The following is a 15,749-nucleotide window of genomic DNA, read 5'->3' as shown; positions in this document are numbered from 1 at the left end:
AGTCAGGAAGTAATGTAGCAGCTTTAGAAAACTCTAGTTAGGCTGCACCTGGAGTATTGCATACAGTTCAGTTGCCCAATTATAGGAAAAATGTCAAGGCTTTGGAGAGGGTGCAGAGGACATATGCTAGAATGAGAGATTGGACAACATGGGTTGTTTTATCTGGAGCTGCAGAGACTGCAGGGCGATTTGATAGAGCTTTATGTGATTATGAAAGGCATATATAGACAGACAGTACCTTTTTTCAAGAGTTGAAGTGTCTAATACCAGAGGGCATGCATCTAAGGTGAGAGGGGTTATTTCAAAGGAGACGTGAGAAGAAAGTTTTTTTTAACATTTTAAAATTTTTATTTTTTTTAAATATAGAGTGGTGGGTGCCTGGAGTGATGATAGAAGAAGAAACATGAGAGACTTTTAAGGGCCTGGTTCTGTGCTGTAACTTGGACTTTCTAACTCTATGACAGAAAAGAAAGCCAAATTGTTTATAGTCACAAGCTGCTGGTGTTTCAGCAATGCAGATACACGATGATTATAATGCATGTTAGATTTCCAGTCATATTGTGTATATGGGAACAGTTAAGTTTAGCCTAGTAAAATGTTTTCTTCACCCAGGATACAACCCACATCTTTCACGTTGTGGTCACCCAGGAAGTCCCCGATTCCCTTCAGAAAGCAAGGTCACTCTAGAAACGGATGGTATGTGGCAGCCCAGAATTTCTTGCAGCACTTATCCCAAACATCCAGCCAAAAGAATACAGATCACGTTCAAAGTCACCTACACTGCAACCCAACTTTAAGTTTCCCTGAGAAAAGTATTCACTATTCCTCCACTGGATGGGATTGACTTGGAGCCGCATATATTTTACTCCCACTGAAAACAAAGTGCTTTATCTTGTTCACTTTCTCCGTGGAAAAGTTCTTCGAGGTTGTACTCCGTGTAAACCATTCCCCGATACTATCCGCCACAACTCTTGGATACGATGAACTCTCGCCGGCAGAGGCGTCGCCATTTGGACAAAAGGGCTCCTTGGTATTAGGGAAGTTGCTAAACAACGCGGCTCCGTTGCTTATGTGGTGTCTGTGGTGGTAGATAAATAATTTCAAGGATTCTTTTTTCACTAATTTTTGCCGTGATACCCTCCCCCTCCCTTCCTGTGTTGATATTGGTCAATGTCCAGAGGCGCCAGTGTGAAGAAAAGTTTGTTCCACCGTCGACTCTCCCTTCCAGACCCAGCGGCCGATTCCGGGACGAGGCAGGCGCCTTCTTGCCCGAGAGCAGGCGAGAACCCCGAGAGTTCCGAGACCAGAGTCCGCAATTCTGAAGAGCCGGCGGTTTATAAACAGAGCGGAGCAAATCAGGAGCGGAAGTTGGTGAGATAGAAACTGAAATTCGCCGTTTGCAGAGTAAGGAGGAAATGTAGCAACACACAAGGTTTCTTTCACCAAAGTTGAGCGGAGGGGGGTTCGCTTCAACCAGTCCATTAAATATTTAATATTCGGCCGAGCTCCAGCAGTGTCCTACCAGGCAATGTAACCAGGTTTTGCCGAGGGCCAAATGGGCGACTAGTGCTGCCCTCCCTCGCCCTCCAGTTCGGCGGCAACCCGAGTTCCTCTGTCAGAGTTGAATTGCTCACACTTCAAAGCGTCTCTGACTACAGGTTTTAACAAAGGATTCGGGTACACATTATGTGGTAGACGCAACTGAATTTCAGTTCGATAAGATGGAAATGAGTGGAAATATCTTTAAATATTTTGTGGTGAATCCCTTGAATTTTGAACCACAGAACACTGTGGAGCCAAGATGACTGGAGGTATTAAAGAGGAGTTCGATTTTTGAAACATCTGAAGGTATGACAGGCTGAAGCCAGAGCAGATGATATTGAATGGTGGGGTAGTGGAGGGACTCATTCACCTGCTCTGTCTTCTATTTTCTTGTGTTCCTGTCCCACCCCCTCATTGTAACTATTCTTCCATGGCATGGATATTTCCCCAATACTGTCCCGGAGTTGGAGAGTTGACCTCGGCATTCCTTCAACACTGCTGTTCCATCAGTGTAGCCTTGGTGCCATTGCTCCAAAGGCTTGGACATTCCTCAGGGGCTGCCCCTCCTCAGCCCTGCTAGAGCTTTGGTGCTCCTGTCCATTATTCCACCTTCACTCTATAGCTGCCTTTGAGATGTTCCCTGATAGATCCCACTTTTGACATGGATGCTCCCTCATGGAGTCTTCCTAATGTCCTTACAAAGTGTTGAACAAACTTCTGGGTCATTGTTCTGAACAGCAATCCAAAGAAGGTTCTGTTTTGTTTTGATGGGCCTGCTACTTCAGTGCCTGATGTCTTCTGGATCCAACTCAGCTCAACCATGTGGAAGAATCATTCATCGCCCACACCTCATTCATTTCCTGAACATGAGTTGCAGCCCATATGTAGACTGTAGTTCATCAAATAATATTGAATTGTGATGCATGATCCTATATGATTCAGATTAATTCACTGTAAGTGATGCTGAGGAGTGTCAGGATATTGCCATTTACTTTTATATATGTACCCCATGAATAGTTTATGACCTTGTCTACAAAGTGTCCTGTTCAAGAATTTTGGCAGAAGTGACCAATGATTCAAAAGCACAATCTGAAGCATCCCAGTAAACAAATCTTTCTACAAATAGTCTTCACTACTGTGTGTTCAGAATGATATTCAGCTAAAATCGTTTATCCAGGAAGCATTTCCACCGTTTGACCTCCCTCCTGCCTCTCCCATGTTACAATCTATTCTCATGGTAACTCATCAGTTTTAATGGCAGCTTTAAAAGAATATATACAGTGGTGTTTTGATTGGATCATTTGTGTGGTTGTTTTGTGATAGAAGGAATGCTCATCTTTACATCCTTTCTATCGCTGTAGCAGGTAACGATGATTTGCAACATATCAGAAGTAGTAGTTAACTGGGCTAAAGAATCTGCTGGTAAAATCTAATGGCATTGCTTAATTCCAAATTGATGCCTAATTTTCCCCACTCCTTGAAAAACTGTCAGTAGTCCCTACATCGCTGCACCATTTTGTCTGTCGTTATCATAACCAATATGGCCTAACCATTCATTCTGGCATTTTGTCGGAACTTGTTCAGTTAATTCTTAACATGACTCTTCAGAACATTTGTATTTGGCTAGACTAACAGCGTGTTGGCTTTCTATCTGGCTTGATGCAAATGTGTGCATTGTACTCAGTTATGTCAGAGTAGATATCTTCAAACACAGTGCAGTAGTATGGTTCCAATGATGTGCCAATCAATGACTTTGAGTTGTCAATGCTGAAAAGATTCTTCCAATTTAACTTGAGTTGCCTCAGCCAGCCTTTCCCATTAAAGTTTGCTGGAATGATGAGCAGCTATATTCTCTTTTTTTTGTGTTGCTCCATACACTTTCTTTGCCTTAGTGTCTGTAAAACATCACCAGTTTATGGCGCTTTCTGGTCACTGGTCAACAACTTCACTCCAACATTTGAACTGGGAAAGAGGTAAAACATTCAGCACTTCATGTCTAATCTACCTTTTATTCAGATCACAGCTAATCTGATTGTAACCTCTGCCCTGTAGTCTATCTACCCACCATAACCTTGTTTATTAAATGTGTATCTATCGTTGTATTGACATTATTCAAAGATTCTGATATTCTCTGAAGAAATAACAAGCAGGATAGACAAAGGAGAATCGGTTGATGTTGTGTACTTGGATTTTCAGAAGGCATTTGACAAGGTGCTACACCTGAGCCTGCTTAACAAGCTACGAGCCCATGGTATTACAGGAAAGATTCTAGCATGGATAAAGCAGTGGCTGATTGGCAGGAAGCAAAGAGTGGGAATGAAGGGAGCCTTTTCTGACTGGCTGCCGGTGACTAGTGGTGTTCCACAGAGGTCTGTGTTGAACTGATTATTTTTATGTTATATGACAATGAGCTGACTGATGGAATTGATGGCTTTGTTGAAAAGTTTACAGACAATATGAAGAAAGGTAGAGGGGCTGGTAGTTTTGAGGAAGTAGAGAGGCTTAGACAGATTAGGAGAATGGGCAAAGAAATGGCAGGTGGAATACAGTGTCTAGAAGTGCATGGTCATGAACTTTGGGAAAAGCAAGTGTTGAATATTTTCTAAATGGAGAAAAAAAACAGAAGTGCAAAAAGACTTGGAGGTTCTTGTGCAGGATTCCCTAAAGGTTAATTTGCAGCTTGAGTCTGTGGTGAGGAAGGCAAGTACAATGTTAGCATTCACTTCAAGAGGACTGGAATATAAAAGCAAGGATGCAATGTTGAGACACTGATGAGGCCTCACTTTGAGTATTGTGAGCAGGTTAGGGCCCCTTATCTTAGAAAGGATGTGTTGAAACTGGAGTGGTTTCAAAGGAGGTTCATGAAAAATAATTCCGCAATTGAATGGCCTGTCATATGAAAATTGTTTGATAGCTCTGAGCCTGTATTCACTAGAATGCAGAAGAATGAGGGGTGACTTAATTGAAATCTATCGAATGGTGAGAGTCTAAGGCCAGAGGACACAGCCTCCCAATAGAGGGACATCCTTTTAGAATGGAGATGAGGAGGAATTTCTTTAGCCAGAGAGTGGTAAATCTGTGGAATTCCTTGTCACAGGCAGCTGTGGAGGCCAAATCTATATGTATATTTAAGGCATAGTTTGATAGATTCTTGATTAGTCAGGGCATGAAGGGATACAAGGAGAAGGCAGGAGATTGGGGCTGAGAGGAAAATTGGATCAGCCATGATGAAATGGCAGAGCAGACTCGATGGGCCAAATGGCCTAATTCTGCTCCCATATCTTATGGTCTTTTGAAAAAGGTAAATTCCAAGACTATCTTAGACAAATATTTTACCTCATCTGTCTTAAGTGGGCTACCCTTACTTCTAAACAGAGACCCTTCATTCTAGATACGTACTCTCCACCTTCCACACTTTCAGAGTCTTTTATATTTCCAGCAGGTTACCTCTTTTCAGAAAGTAATAATAATTCTGAGGAGTTTATATCCTAAGGCTACCTAACCACAAATAACCACCTCACTATTACTGGATGATGATGAATTTTTTTGGAATAAGAGATGTTTCAGGTCTATAATTCAGATCTATACCCTAATCTGTGTATTAGGAATATGTAGAGAGCTTGAACTAAACTACTATTACCATTAGGCCTGTTGCCACAGGCATAGCAACTGCATTGGGTTTGGACGAGTGGTGCAACAAATAGGATACCGATCAATATCATCACCAAGTAATTAGTTATGTTTTAATTTTTAATTGCCCTCCCCCTCACAGGACAATCTGTGCTGTTTGCACCTGTGCCTATTGTATTTTTCACTGTTTCTCCTTCTTCCAGATATTGTGACTTATGTAGCCTTATTAATTTAGTTTCTGTTGGGGAAATATAGCGGGAGAGTATAATGATTTTCCCAACAGCAATACTAAGATTACAATGAAGCTGCCTTTTCAATACATGAAACCTGCAGATAGTCCAACACAACTGAGCAAAAAGAGTTGTCAGAGTACTTTTGATAGCAAAGATACAATATAATAATTGTTAGTTTGCTGGATAACATCACTATAAAACATTAAATGATATATGTCATAATTTTACCAATATGTTTTTCTCTTTTGTTAGAGAATATGTCTGAATGTGAAGATGACCCTGCAGTGTTTACTTGTGATACCTTGCCCTCTGACCTTCGATTCATGGCAACAGTTGCCAATGGATACATTGGTACTAGAATATACAGTGACGTAATGCACATTAATGGGGTATATAATGGTGAAGGAGGTGACTGTTGTCGGGCAGATGTACCATCTACTGTTAATATCAAACTGACTGTACCTGATGAGAACACTGCAAAGAAGACCTTCACGTTAAACACCAGGACAGGTAAAAGAGTTCCATTTAGCTTTGCAGTTTTAAACTTTTAATCATATTTTCAGCTTTTTGTTCAATATGGTGTTTTTTAAAAATTTGACAGAAATTCAGTTGATGTTGGATAGTTGTATCATTGCTGTGGTTTTGTTTTTATATCAGTTAGGGGATTACTTATTGAAAAATGGAATAATTTCTATTTCTTCCTCAGTGAAGCAGGAACAATTGTTTTCAGATGAATTGTAAAGTGATTAGATTCCGAGTGAAGTACTTTTGTGCAAATTTTCAACACAAGTAATGTGATATTTTTGACTTGTGCACCTGCAACTTTATGATCTTTGAAATAACAAATATAAAACTCTACCACTCATTCATAATCAGTGAATGTAGAAACTAGGCCTTAAATAATGCAAGTGAAAAGTGATTGTATTAAATGGCACCGCTTCGTGCATATTGTTGACTTGGACATCGATATGAGGAGTAACATTTCCAAATGTACAGAAGATTAAACTCAAGGAAAGGTATCCATTGAGGGTTATAATATTACCTTTCAAGGTACAAATTAGTGACATGTAGAATTTCAAACAGATGTGTGAAGTGATGCACCTTTGAACAAAAATAAAGAAAAACAATAAAGATTAAATAGCATGATTCTAAAGGATGTTAATGGGCAGAATTCCTGAAAAGCTGCAGGGCATGTTAAGAGACTGATGAGGAAACCCTGTGAAATTCTAGGATTCGTAAATAGAAACATAGAGTATAAAATGATGTTTAAAATGGTGCTTTAAACATGTTTAAAATAGTGGTTAGGTCACAGCTGAAGCATTTCGTCCTATTCTGGTCATCTAATTCATGGAAGGATGCAAAAGTCCCAGGGAAGATTCAGAAATGGTTCCGGAAATGCCGAATATCATTGGGCTGGAGAAATTGGGGTCTTTTGAGCAAAGAAGGTTGAGAGGGGAATTGATAGGTAGGTACATGATTGGTTTAGACAGGGTAAGTAGAAGGAGATCTTCCTACTAATGCATGGTTCAAGGACCAGAAGCATAGATTTAAAACTTTGGGCTGAAAGTGTAAAGGAATCACAAAGGCAATCTTTTTCATGCAGAGAGTAGTTATGAACTCCAAGTCACTGACTAGAATTGTGGTGGAAACAGCAACAGACTTTAGATTGGGGAAAAACACATGAGAGAGATTAAAATTAAGGGCAGTGAACGAGCTGGGGATTGGGACGAATGGGATTTCCCTGTCAGGAGCTGACGGTGATTTAGTGGCTGACTGCTTTTGTTAATGTTAAATAAGTTCAACATGCTATTTTCCTTTGTTTTCCCACGCTGTCTATTTATTCCGCGTCATCAGATTCACTATTTAATTGTCACATGGTATCCTGCTTTATCATGTCGAAATTCTTTCCTAGCCTAAGGTTGAGGAAACATCTTGAACTTATCTTGTCACGGGAGGCCAGCCTTAGCATTCCAGGAGAGAAAACAAAGGCATGAGATTCCTTTCTTCAACAAATGTGTTTTTGAAAAAGGTTTAATGTCCTAGTTGCAATAAAGGAGAACTTTATCAATGGGGACTCCTTGCCAGTGTTCTTTTCTCTGGGGCGTATAATGGTTTCTGTTTTCCTTTTGCTAGGTACATTTTACAGTACTACAGAGACAAGGGATTTTATGGTGACCCAGCAGATATTTGCCCATCGCAGTCAGGTCCACCTCATGGCTCTCACCATAACTTTGGAACGGATTACCGTTTCCAAGGAACAGTTCACAGTGGAGATAAAGTCAATGTTTGTTCCCCAAAGCCAGAATATTGATTTTAGAAGAGGACCAGACTTCATGGAAGCAATGTAAGTGTCTGTGAATAATTCTTGTCTTGCAATCCATGTCCTGCACTTAGGGACAACAATGCATATATATCAAAAGCTCAGTTATCCAGTATATTCTAGACTTGACCCATTCTGATTAATCAAATATATAAAGTTCAAAGGAAATTTATTATCAAGCTGCATATATACCACAAATACTACCCTGAGGTCAATTTTCCTCAGAGAAGAACAAGGAAATACAATAGAAGCAATGAAAACCTACACACAAAGACTAACAAACAACCAATGTGTAAAAGAATACAAACTGCATAAATACAAAGAACATAATAACGGTAATAAATAAACAATACTGACAACATGAGTTGTAGACCCCGTTAAAGTGAGTCCGTAGATTGTGGAATCAGTTCAGTGTTGAGTTGAGTGAAGTTATCCATGCTGGTCCAGGATGATAACCATCAGCAGCCTGATGGTTGAAGGGTAATAACTGTTCCTGAACCTGGGGGTGTGACACCTGAGGTTCTTGTAACTCCTTCCCAGTGGAGCAGCAAGAAGAGTGCGAGGCCTAAATGGTGGAGGCCCTCGATGATGGATGCTGCTTTCCTGTGGCAGAGCTCCTTGTAGATGCACTCAAATGTGGGACTGGGCTGCATCCACCACTCTTTATTGGCTTTTCCATTCTTGCTGTTCGTGTTTCCGTACTAGGCTGTGATGCAACCAGTCAGATACTCTCCACTGTGCATCTATAGAAGTCCGTCAGAGCTTTAGGTAACATGCCAAATCTGTGCAAACTTCTAAGAAAGTAGAAGCACGGTTGTGCCTTCTTAGTGATGGCCTTAATGTGCTGGACCCAGGACCGATCCTCTGAAATGATGACACTGAGGAATTTAAAGTTACTGACGCTTTACACCTCTGATTCTCTTATGAGGACTGGCCTATGCCCCTCAGGTTTCCTCCTTCTGTAGTCAGTAATCAGATCTTTGGCTTTGCTGACGTTGAGAGATTATCGTTGTGACACTATTCAACCTGATTTTCAATCTCCCACCTGATTCGTCAACACCTTTGATTTAGCTGACAACAATGGTGTCATCGGCAAACTTAAATATGGCATTTGGAGCTGTAATTAGTCTCACCGTCATAAGTGTAAAGTTAGTAGAGAAAGAGGTTAAGTTTTGTGGTGTACCTGGTGATTGTAGAGGGGAGGTTGTTGCCAATCCAAACTCACTAGGGTCTGCAAGTGAGGAAATCGAGAACCCAGTAGCATAAGGGGGTATCAGAGTCTAGGTCCTGGAGCTTATTGATTAGTTTTGAGGGGATGGTAGTTTGAATGCAGAGCTATAGTCAATGAGGAGCATCCTGATGTTTGCATCTTCACTGTTCTGGTGTTCCAGGACTGAATGAAATGCCATTTGGTGCTGACCTGTTGTGACGGTAGGAAAACTGGAGCAGATCTAAGTCTCTCTTTAGGTGGGAGTTGATATGCCCAACCTCTCAAAGCACTTCATCCCAGTGGATGGAAGAGCCACCCGCCAACAGTCATTGAAGCAGGTTACAGTGTTCTTGGGTATCAGTATGAAGTAGGTGGGTACAATACTGCTGAAGCAGAGGTTAAAGATATTAGTAAACACTCCAGCAGGTGACCAGCACAGGTTTTCAGTATTCAGCAGGATACACCGTCTGGGCCAGATGCGTTCCGTGAGTTCAGCCTCCTGAAGGATGCTGTCGCATTGACCTCAGAGAATGAAATCACAGGGTCATTGGCGACTGTGGGAGTTTGTGAAGGTGCCTCCATGCCCTGTTGGTTAAAGCAAGCGTAAGAGCTCACCTACACTCAGTGGCCACTGTATTAGGTACAGCGTGGAAACCGTGTGCTCCTCTGATTCTGTAGCCCTTCCACTTCAAGGTTCAACGTGTTGTGTGTTCAGAGATGCTCTTCTGCACACCATTGTTGTAACGTGTGGATATTTGAGTTACTGTCAGCTTGAACTAGTCTGGCCATTCTCTCATTAACAAGGCATTTTCACCCACAGAACTGCTGCTCACTGGATGATTTTTGTTTCTCACACCATGCTGTGTAAACTGTTGTGTGTGAGAAACCCAGGAGATCAGCAGTTTCTGATATCAAACCACCCTGTCTCGCACCAACAATCGTTCCACAGTCAAAGTCACTTTGATCACATTTCTTCACCATTCTGATGTTTGGTCTGAACTACAACTGAGCTTGTTGACTTTGTCCCCATGCTTTTATGCATTGATTTGCTAACACTTTGATTGGTTGATTAGATATTTGCATTAATGAGCCGGTGTACAGCTGTAATGAGGTGCCCACTGATTGTATGTTGCTGAATTTTGCTTTGTAAGAGGTGATAGTGTTCAAGCTCTACCACAGCTGTCAAGCATCTTTCTGTGATTCAGCTTTGGTTCATAATTGCAACTTTGCATGTGAGGTGGCTTTCTGGAGGTCATGCCTAGAGCTCTTATACTTTCCTTGGTCGCTGAACCTGAACACCACCAATCTAGCCCTTGGCAGATTGCAAATCTCTTAGTTCATTCAGGGTTTCTGGTTTGGTAAGACTCTGAATGACTCTGTGGGGACACACTCATCTACGAACATCTTTATAAAGTTGGTGACAACAGTGGCATATTCACCCAGGTCACCTGATGATTCCTTAAACATGACAAACAGTGCTGCCACAAGAAAGTGCATCCATCATTAAGGGCTCCCGTCATCCAGGCCATGCTGTCTCTCGTCACATTTCTCATCTCGCACAGATGTCTTTTCTCTGTTGCTTGGTGTACCTCCTTGGAATCACGATCCTGAGCCCCATGGCAAACTCTAGAATTCCCATGAGTAAATCAAGGATACCAACCCAGTACATTGACTCCTTTATGCCGAGAAGTATAACCGGAATCAGGTTTAGTATCACTACAGTAAATATATATTTTATATTAAATAGTTAAATTAAAATAAGTATAGAATTTTAAAAAAAATGTTGTAAGGTAGTGTTCATGGGTTCAATGCCTATTTAGGAATTGGATGGCAGAGGGGAAGAAGCTGTTCCTGAATCGCTGAGTGTGTGCCTTCAGGCTTCTATACCTCCTTCCTGATGGTAACAATGAGAAGAGGGCATGTCCTGGGTGGTGGGGCAAAATATGCAGCAAGATATACAGCTGCATAACTTACTGTTGAATAATTGACCAGAAGACCGTAAGAGCAGAGCACCATGTTAATACTATCTGAGGACTGTAGTGAACACAGAAGTAGCAGAGAACAAGTCCTTTCAACTCTGAAGACTTTCAAAGTCTTTACCACTATTTTTCAAGTTCCCAGAATTTATTGCATCATTTAAAATCTATCATTTCTGCAACATTTAAAATGTGTGCAACCTTAACTTCTTTATCCATTGCAACCTTTGCTTCTATATTGTTAATGCTTCGATGTTGCACTGGTTTGTGAAGGCAGATTTAACTATTTTTTCAATGGCTGATTTCTGGAAATGAACATTAAAATCTTCAAAATTTTCTTCATTAGAAGATGCTTCAGTGAACATCACAATAGCCAACCATCTTCTCTTTTTAATGTCCCACATTTTAAATTAGGTATCTAGTTGTTGTAAAGTGATTGGAAAACTTGAATAATCCCTTGATGGTTTATCGGTGTCCTGAGGACTTTGTTTCCTATGGAAAACATTTCAAATTTTGAAAAAAGTACTTTGGTTGCATTAAAGAAGTGCCAAGAATTGAACTAAAATGAACTCTTTCACTGAAGTCAAAACTTCCTGTCTTTTGCATTTGGAGCTTCTGATATGGGCACTGTCAGTCTATCTGTAGCTCACTCAAATGATATGGAGTCTCAATGGACAGCAGGACCATTGCTCTCTATGTACACTCAATGTCCATTTATTAAGTACCTCCTGTATCTTACACAGCGGCCAACAGGTGTATATTTGTGATCCTTTGCTGCTGTAGCACGTCCACTTGAAGGTTTGACAATTGCATGTTTAGAGATGCTCTTCTGCACACCACCGTTGTAACACATGTTTATTTCAGTTACTGTCACCTTCCTGTTCACTTGAACTACTCTGGCCATTCTTTCTGACCTCTTTCATTAACAAGGCCATTTTGTCCACAGAACTGCTGTTCACTGGATATTTTTCTTGTTTATTTTTCACACTATTCTCTGTAAGCTCTAGAGACAGTTGTGCATGAAAACCCCAGGAGATCAGCAGTTTCTGAGATGCTCAATCCACCCCGTCTGGTACTAACAATCACTCCATAGTCAAAATCACTTAGATCATATTTCTTCCCCATTCTGATGTTTGGTCTGAACAGCAACTGAACTTGACCATGTCTGCATGTTTTTATGCTTTTATGCTGCCACATGATTGGCTGATTTGATATTTCCATAAATGATCAGGTGTTGAGGTGTACCTAATAAACTGTCCACTCGTGTGTATTCAAGCTGAGTATTTTTGCTCCTCATATAAGTCATGTGCTAAACAACTCTGACAGGCATTGGTGCCGAGCGTTATATAGTGCTCCCCTCATGTCCTCTCGTAGGATAAATTACAACAGATCTGTTTTAATTTTAAAAATTATCCCACACTAGTCCATTAAATATGTCACACTGATATAGCAAAATATTACAGACACTGAATTACAAAGATTATATTTAAAATGCTGAGTAATGATACAAATGAAATGCAATATCTAGAAGACCGGAGTTTCATATTTAATTCCAAATGTGAACATAAATTCTTCCAGGTCTTTTTTTTCACTGTATGTATCTATTCCAATGGATAAATATTTCCTTATTATTAGTTTTCATCAACTTGTCAATATAAACTTTCCATTTCAATCTACTGTAATTCTCTGTAATACTACTCATCAATTAATCATATAGGATACTTTATTATGTTGGACATGTCAGTGCTCCTTTAGAAAACTGTCTCACTCTCCTGAGTCACATTAACCATTTCAAATTATCCAACACTCGTTGTTCAGTGCAAATTTACAAAAGATGATGACATACTGTTTACCTCACATGGAACCAATAACACCCTGATATCCTGGTATTGTGTCCACGTGTCCCCTGGTTGGTTGTATGTACAGTACTTGAGTTGCAGCCGCAGATCTCCCAAATCACTATACCTTTTGTCACTGTGATTTTCCTCTCTTGATTTTACATTTATTTACATATTATTTATTTCCTAGCATACAGTATCTTAGCATAGTAGTTTAACGCCCATGTACTAACAAAGAACAGGGACCTCACCCTGATCTCATCTGAACACCTGCAGTCTGCTTTTCCCCAGTCTTTGTACAGTTGATTACTTTGAGCATTTTATATTACAAAACCCCATTGAAATGTCAAATTTTGGTTAAGTTTGTATGCAATTACCTTGCTCTTCAACCTAAGATGAGCCCACCCAGGTCAGGTGACTCGTTTACTTTAAGTCTAGCCATATAGATTTTCCTTACCGATTTTCTTTGTAATTTAGGTACATCCATGGAGAAACAATTACCCCAGAGGTCAGAGGTGCTGCAAGGCAAAGTGTTCATATGATCTTGATGCCACTTCCGGAGTCCCTGACGCTGCTGCCTACCGAGCAGAGTAGGCCTTGGGTATTCCTGACTGCAGTAGCTGACACGGAAGAGCGAGTTAAGGAGTGCTTTGTGAAAGGACAGACCCTGGTGCAGTCAAATCAACTTTACTCGTCACATGTGTTAGCTTGGACCACGTTGTGGAGGCAGAGCTGCATCAGTTTGAGAGGATGTGGAAGGCTAAACCGGGTGCTGCATGGATGCCTGTACTACGTGCTGAGTGCCCTCCCCCCAGAGAAACCTACAGACTTTCAGTACATTGGTCTAAGTCCTGGGGGTCTCTCCAATGGGGGGAAAGGAGAAGACTACTTTGGGCACATCTTCTGGGATCAGGTAGGAGATTTTGGTGAAGAGCCAGCTCACTTATTTAAAATATGTAGGATATATGACAATATCTTTCTCCCCACTGCAGTGGCTGAGTGCTCAGTGGCTAGATGATGCTAGATTAAGCTTACTTCCATTTTATTGGCATTATTGCCGTTTCTGTCGTAGGTGAGATAAGGATTAGGAAAGTTGGGCTAGCTATGGAAGGACAATGACAAGCCAAAGTATTTGATGTAGTAGATTATGGCTGATGCCTCTGGACAGTTGCAATTTAAAAAAAAACATGTACATTTTATCTTAAGATATTCGGTATTTTTTAAGACTCTAGTCTGGGAATCTGAGAAGTTATTATTTCTAGGACATGTTGGTAAAACAAAATCCTGTGATTTATGGCTGAAGTTGGTTTAGAAAAATGAAAGATAAACAGGAAATACTGGAAACTCAGCACATTTTGCCCACAAAGATGCTCTTGACCTGCTGAGTTTTTCTAGCTTTTTCTGTTCTATTTTCAAATTTCTTCCAATTAGCCTTGTGTTTCGAGGCCACTGTCTGTGTCAACCCTGTTATTCCCCTTTTTAATCTTTACAGTGGAGCAGAAGAACAAAATAACATCATTCTTTATTATTATACCGTTTTCTGTTTCGATGAGATCCACTATGCATGAATTGGACACTAAATGACAGGTTCACAGTCAGGTCATGTGATACATTAAACCATTGGAAAAGTCATTTGTTACTATTATCAACCTTTCTGCCCTGAAATGTTAATGGTGACTCTGCTTCCACAGATCCTGTCTGACACTTCGAGCATTTTCAGCAGTTCCTATTGTTATTTCAGATGGATAGCTTCCTCAGTTTTTTGTTCTCATAAACTGACTGTCCCGATTTGTGATTTTTTTTTAAAAAAAGCATTCATTTACGGGATGTGGGCATCGCCAGCTATTGTTGTCCATCCCTAGTTGCCCTTGAGAAGGTGGTGATGAGCTGCCTTCTTCAACTGCTCCAGTCCCTGAGGTGTGGGTACACCCACAGTGCTGTTAGAGAGGGAATTCCATGATTTTGACCCAGTGACAATGAAGGAACGGCGATATGTTTCCAAGTCAGGATGGTGAGTGACTTGGAGGGGGATTTCCAAGTGGTGGTGTCCCCAGGTATCTGCTGTTCTCGTCCTAGATGGTCGTGGCCGTGGGTCTGGAAGGTGGTGCCTTCCAGACATAACTGCTTTTATTTAATGACATTAATTATCTTGTGCCAAATATAAATTGTCATTCTCTATTAAATGTTTAACATTGCTTGTTTCAGGAAATATGGTTGTACCCTATCGTGCTTCTATTCTACCCAGAATTAGCTGCTACCCTTCTGAAGAACCGAATTCGAACACTCCCTGCTGCCAAGTCCATTGCAGCCCAACAAGGTTTCTTGGTAAGGAAATGATATCACTTAAAACCAGCAACCCCTGGCATTGCGGACTTGCAGCCTTCTACCTACGATTTATCAGTGATTAGGGTTTCCCCATTTCTCTTCTGCCCTGAATTCCCATTCATGCTTTTCTTTGCAATCCTGCATGTTCACTCTATTGCAGTGACGAGGTAGATGGGTATTTTAACAAGAAGATTTTGCCATCCACCCGTTCTTTTTTTCCAACCTGTATCCAGAACTTAAAAGTTCGAAGTTCATTTATTATCAAAGTATGTGTACATTCTACAACAGTGGTCCCCAACCTCCGGGCCGCGGACTGATACATTGCTGCGAAGAATGCAGCGGTACAGCGGTAGCCGGGACGCACCCAGCACATCTTTAAGAAAAAAACTGAAATAAACAATCTAATCAAATAGGTGCCGCCCGGCATGTAAATAATTGGCTTGTTTATTTCGGCTTTTTTTCTTAAAGATGTGCTGGGTGCGTTCCGACTACCGCTGTACTGCTGCATTCTTCGCGGCAATGTGTTGGTCCGCGGCCCGGAGGTTGGGGACCACTGTTCTACAACCTTGAGATTCGTCTCCTAACTGACAGCCACAAAACAAAGAAACAAATCATACAAACAACAAATGTAAGCAAAAGCATTCTGAACTGAAATCCACAAAGAGAGTCTGTCCC

General features: G+C 40.9%; 1 protein-coding gene across 5 annotated transcripts in view; it reads left to right on the top strand.

Moving 5' to 3' along the window:
- The first annotated feature begins 267 nt into the window (after positions 1-267).
- Positions 268-15,749, top strand: part of pgghg (protein-glucosylgalactosylhydroxylysine glucosidase) — a 48,676-nt gene continuing 33,194 nt past the window's right edge. The window contains exons 1-5 of one of the 5 annotated variants that reach the window (XM_063062067.1): positions 268-286; positions 5,658-5,915; positions 7,539-7,749; positions 13,227-13,662; positions 14,955-15,074. In XM_063062067.1, the coding sequence (XP_062918137.1) occupies positions 5,663-5,915; positions 7,539-7,749; positions 13,227-13,662; positions 14,955-15,074 (1,020 nt within the window). In that variant the 5' untranslated portion in view covers positions 268-286; positions 5,658-5,662. The other 4 variants (XM_063062068.1, XM_063062065.1, XM_063062064.1 and 1 more) reach the window with 4 other exon arrangements.

Source organism: Mobula hypostoma, chromosome 11 (genome assembly GCF_963921235.1).
Source record: "Mobula hypostoma chromosome 11, sMobHyp1.1, whole genome shotgun sequence".
NCBI classification, from domain to species: domain Eukaryota; kingdom Metazoa; phylum Chordata; class Chondrichthyes; order Myliobatiformes; family Myliobatidae; genus Mobula; species Mobula hypostoma.
The sequence above is the reverse complement of the archived record's forward strand: the minus strand, read 5'-3'. Positions and strand labels throughout refer to the sequence as shown.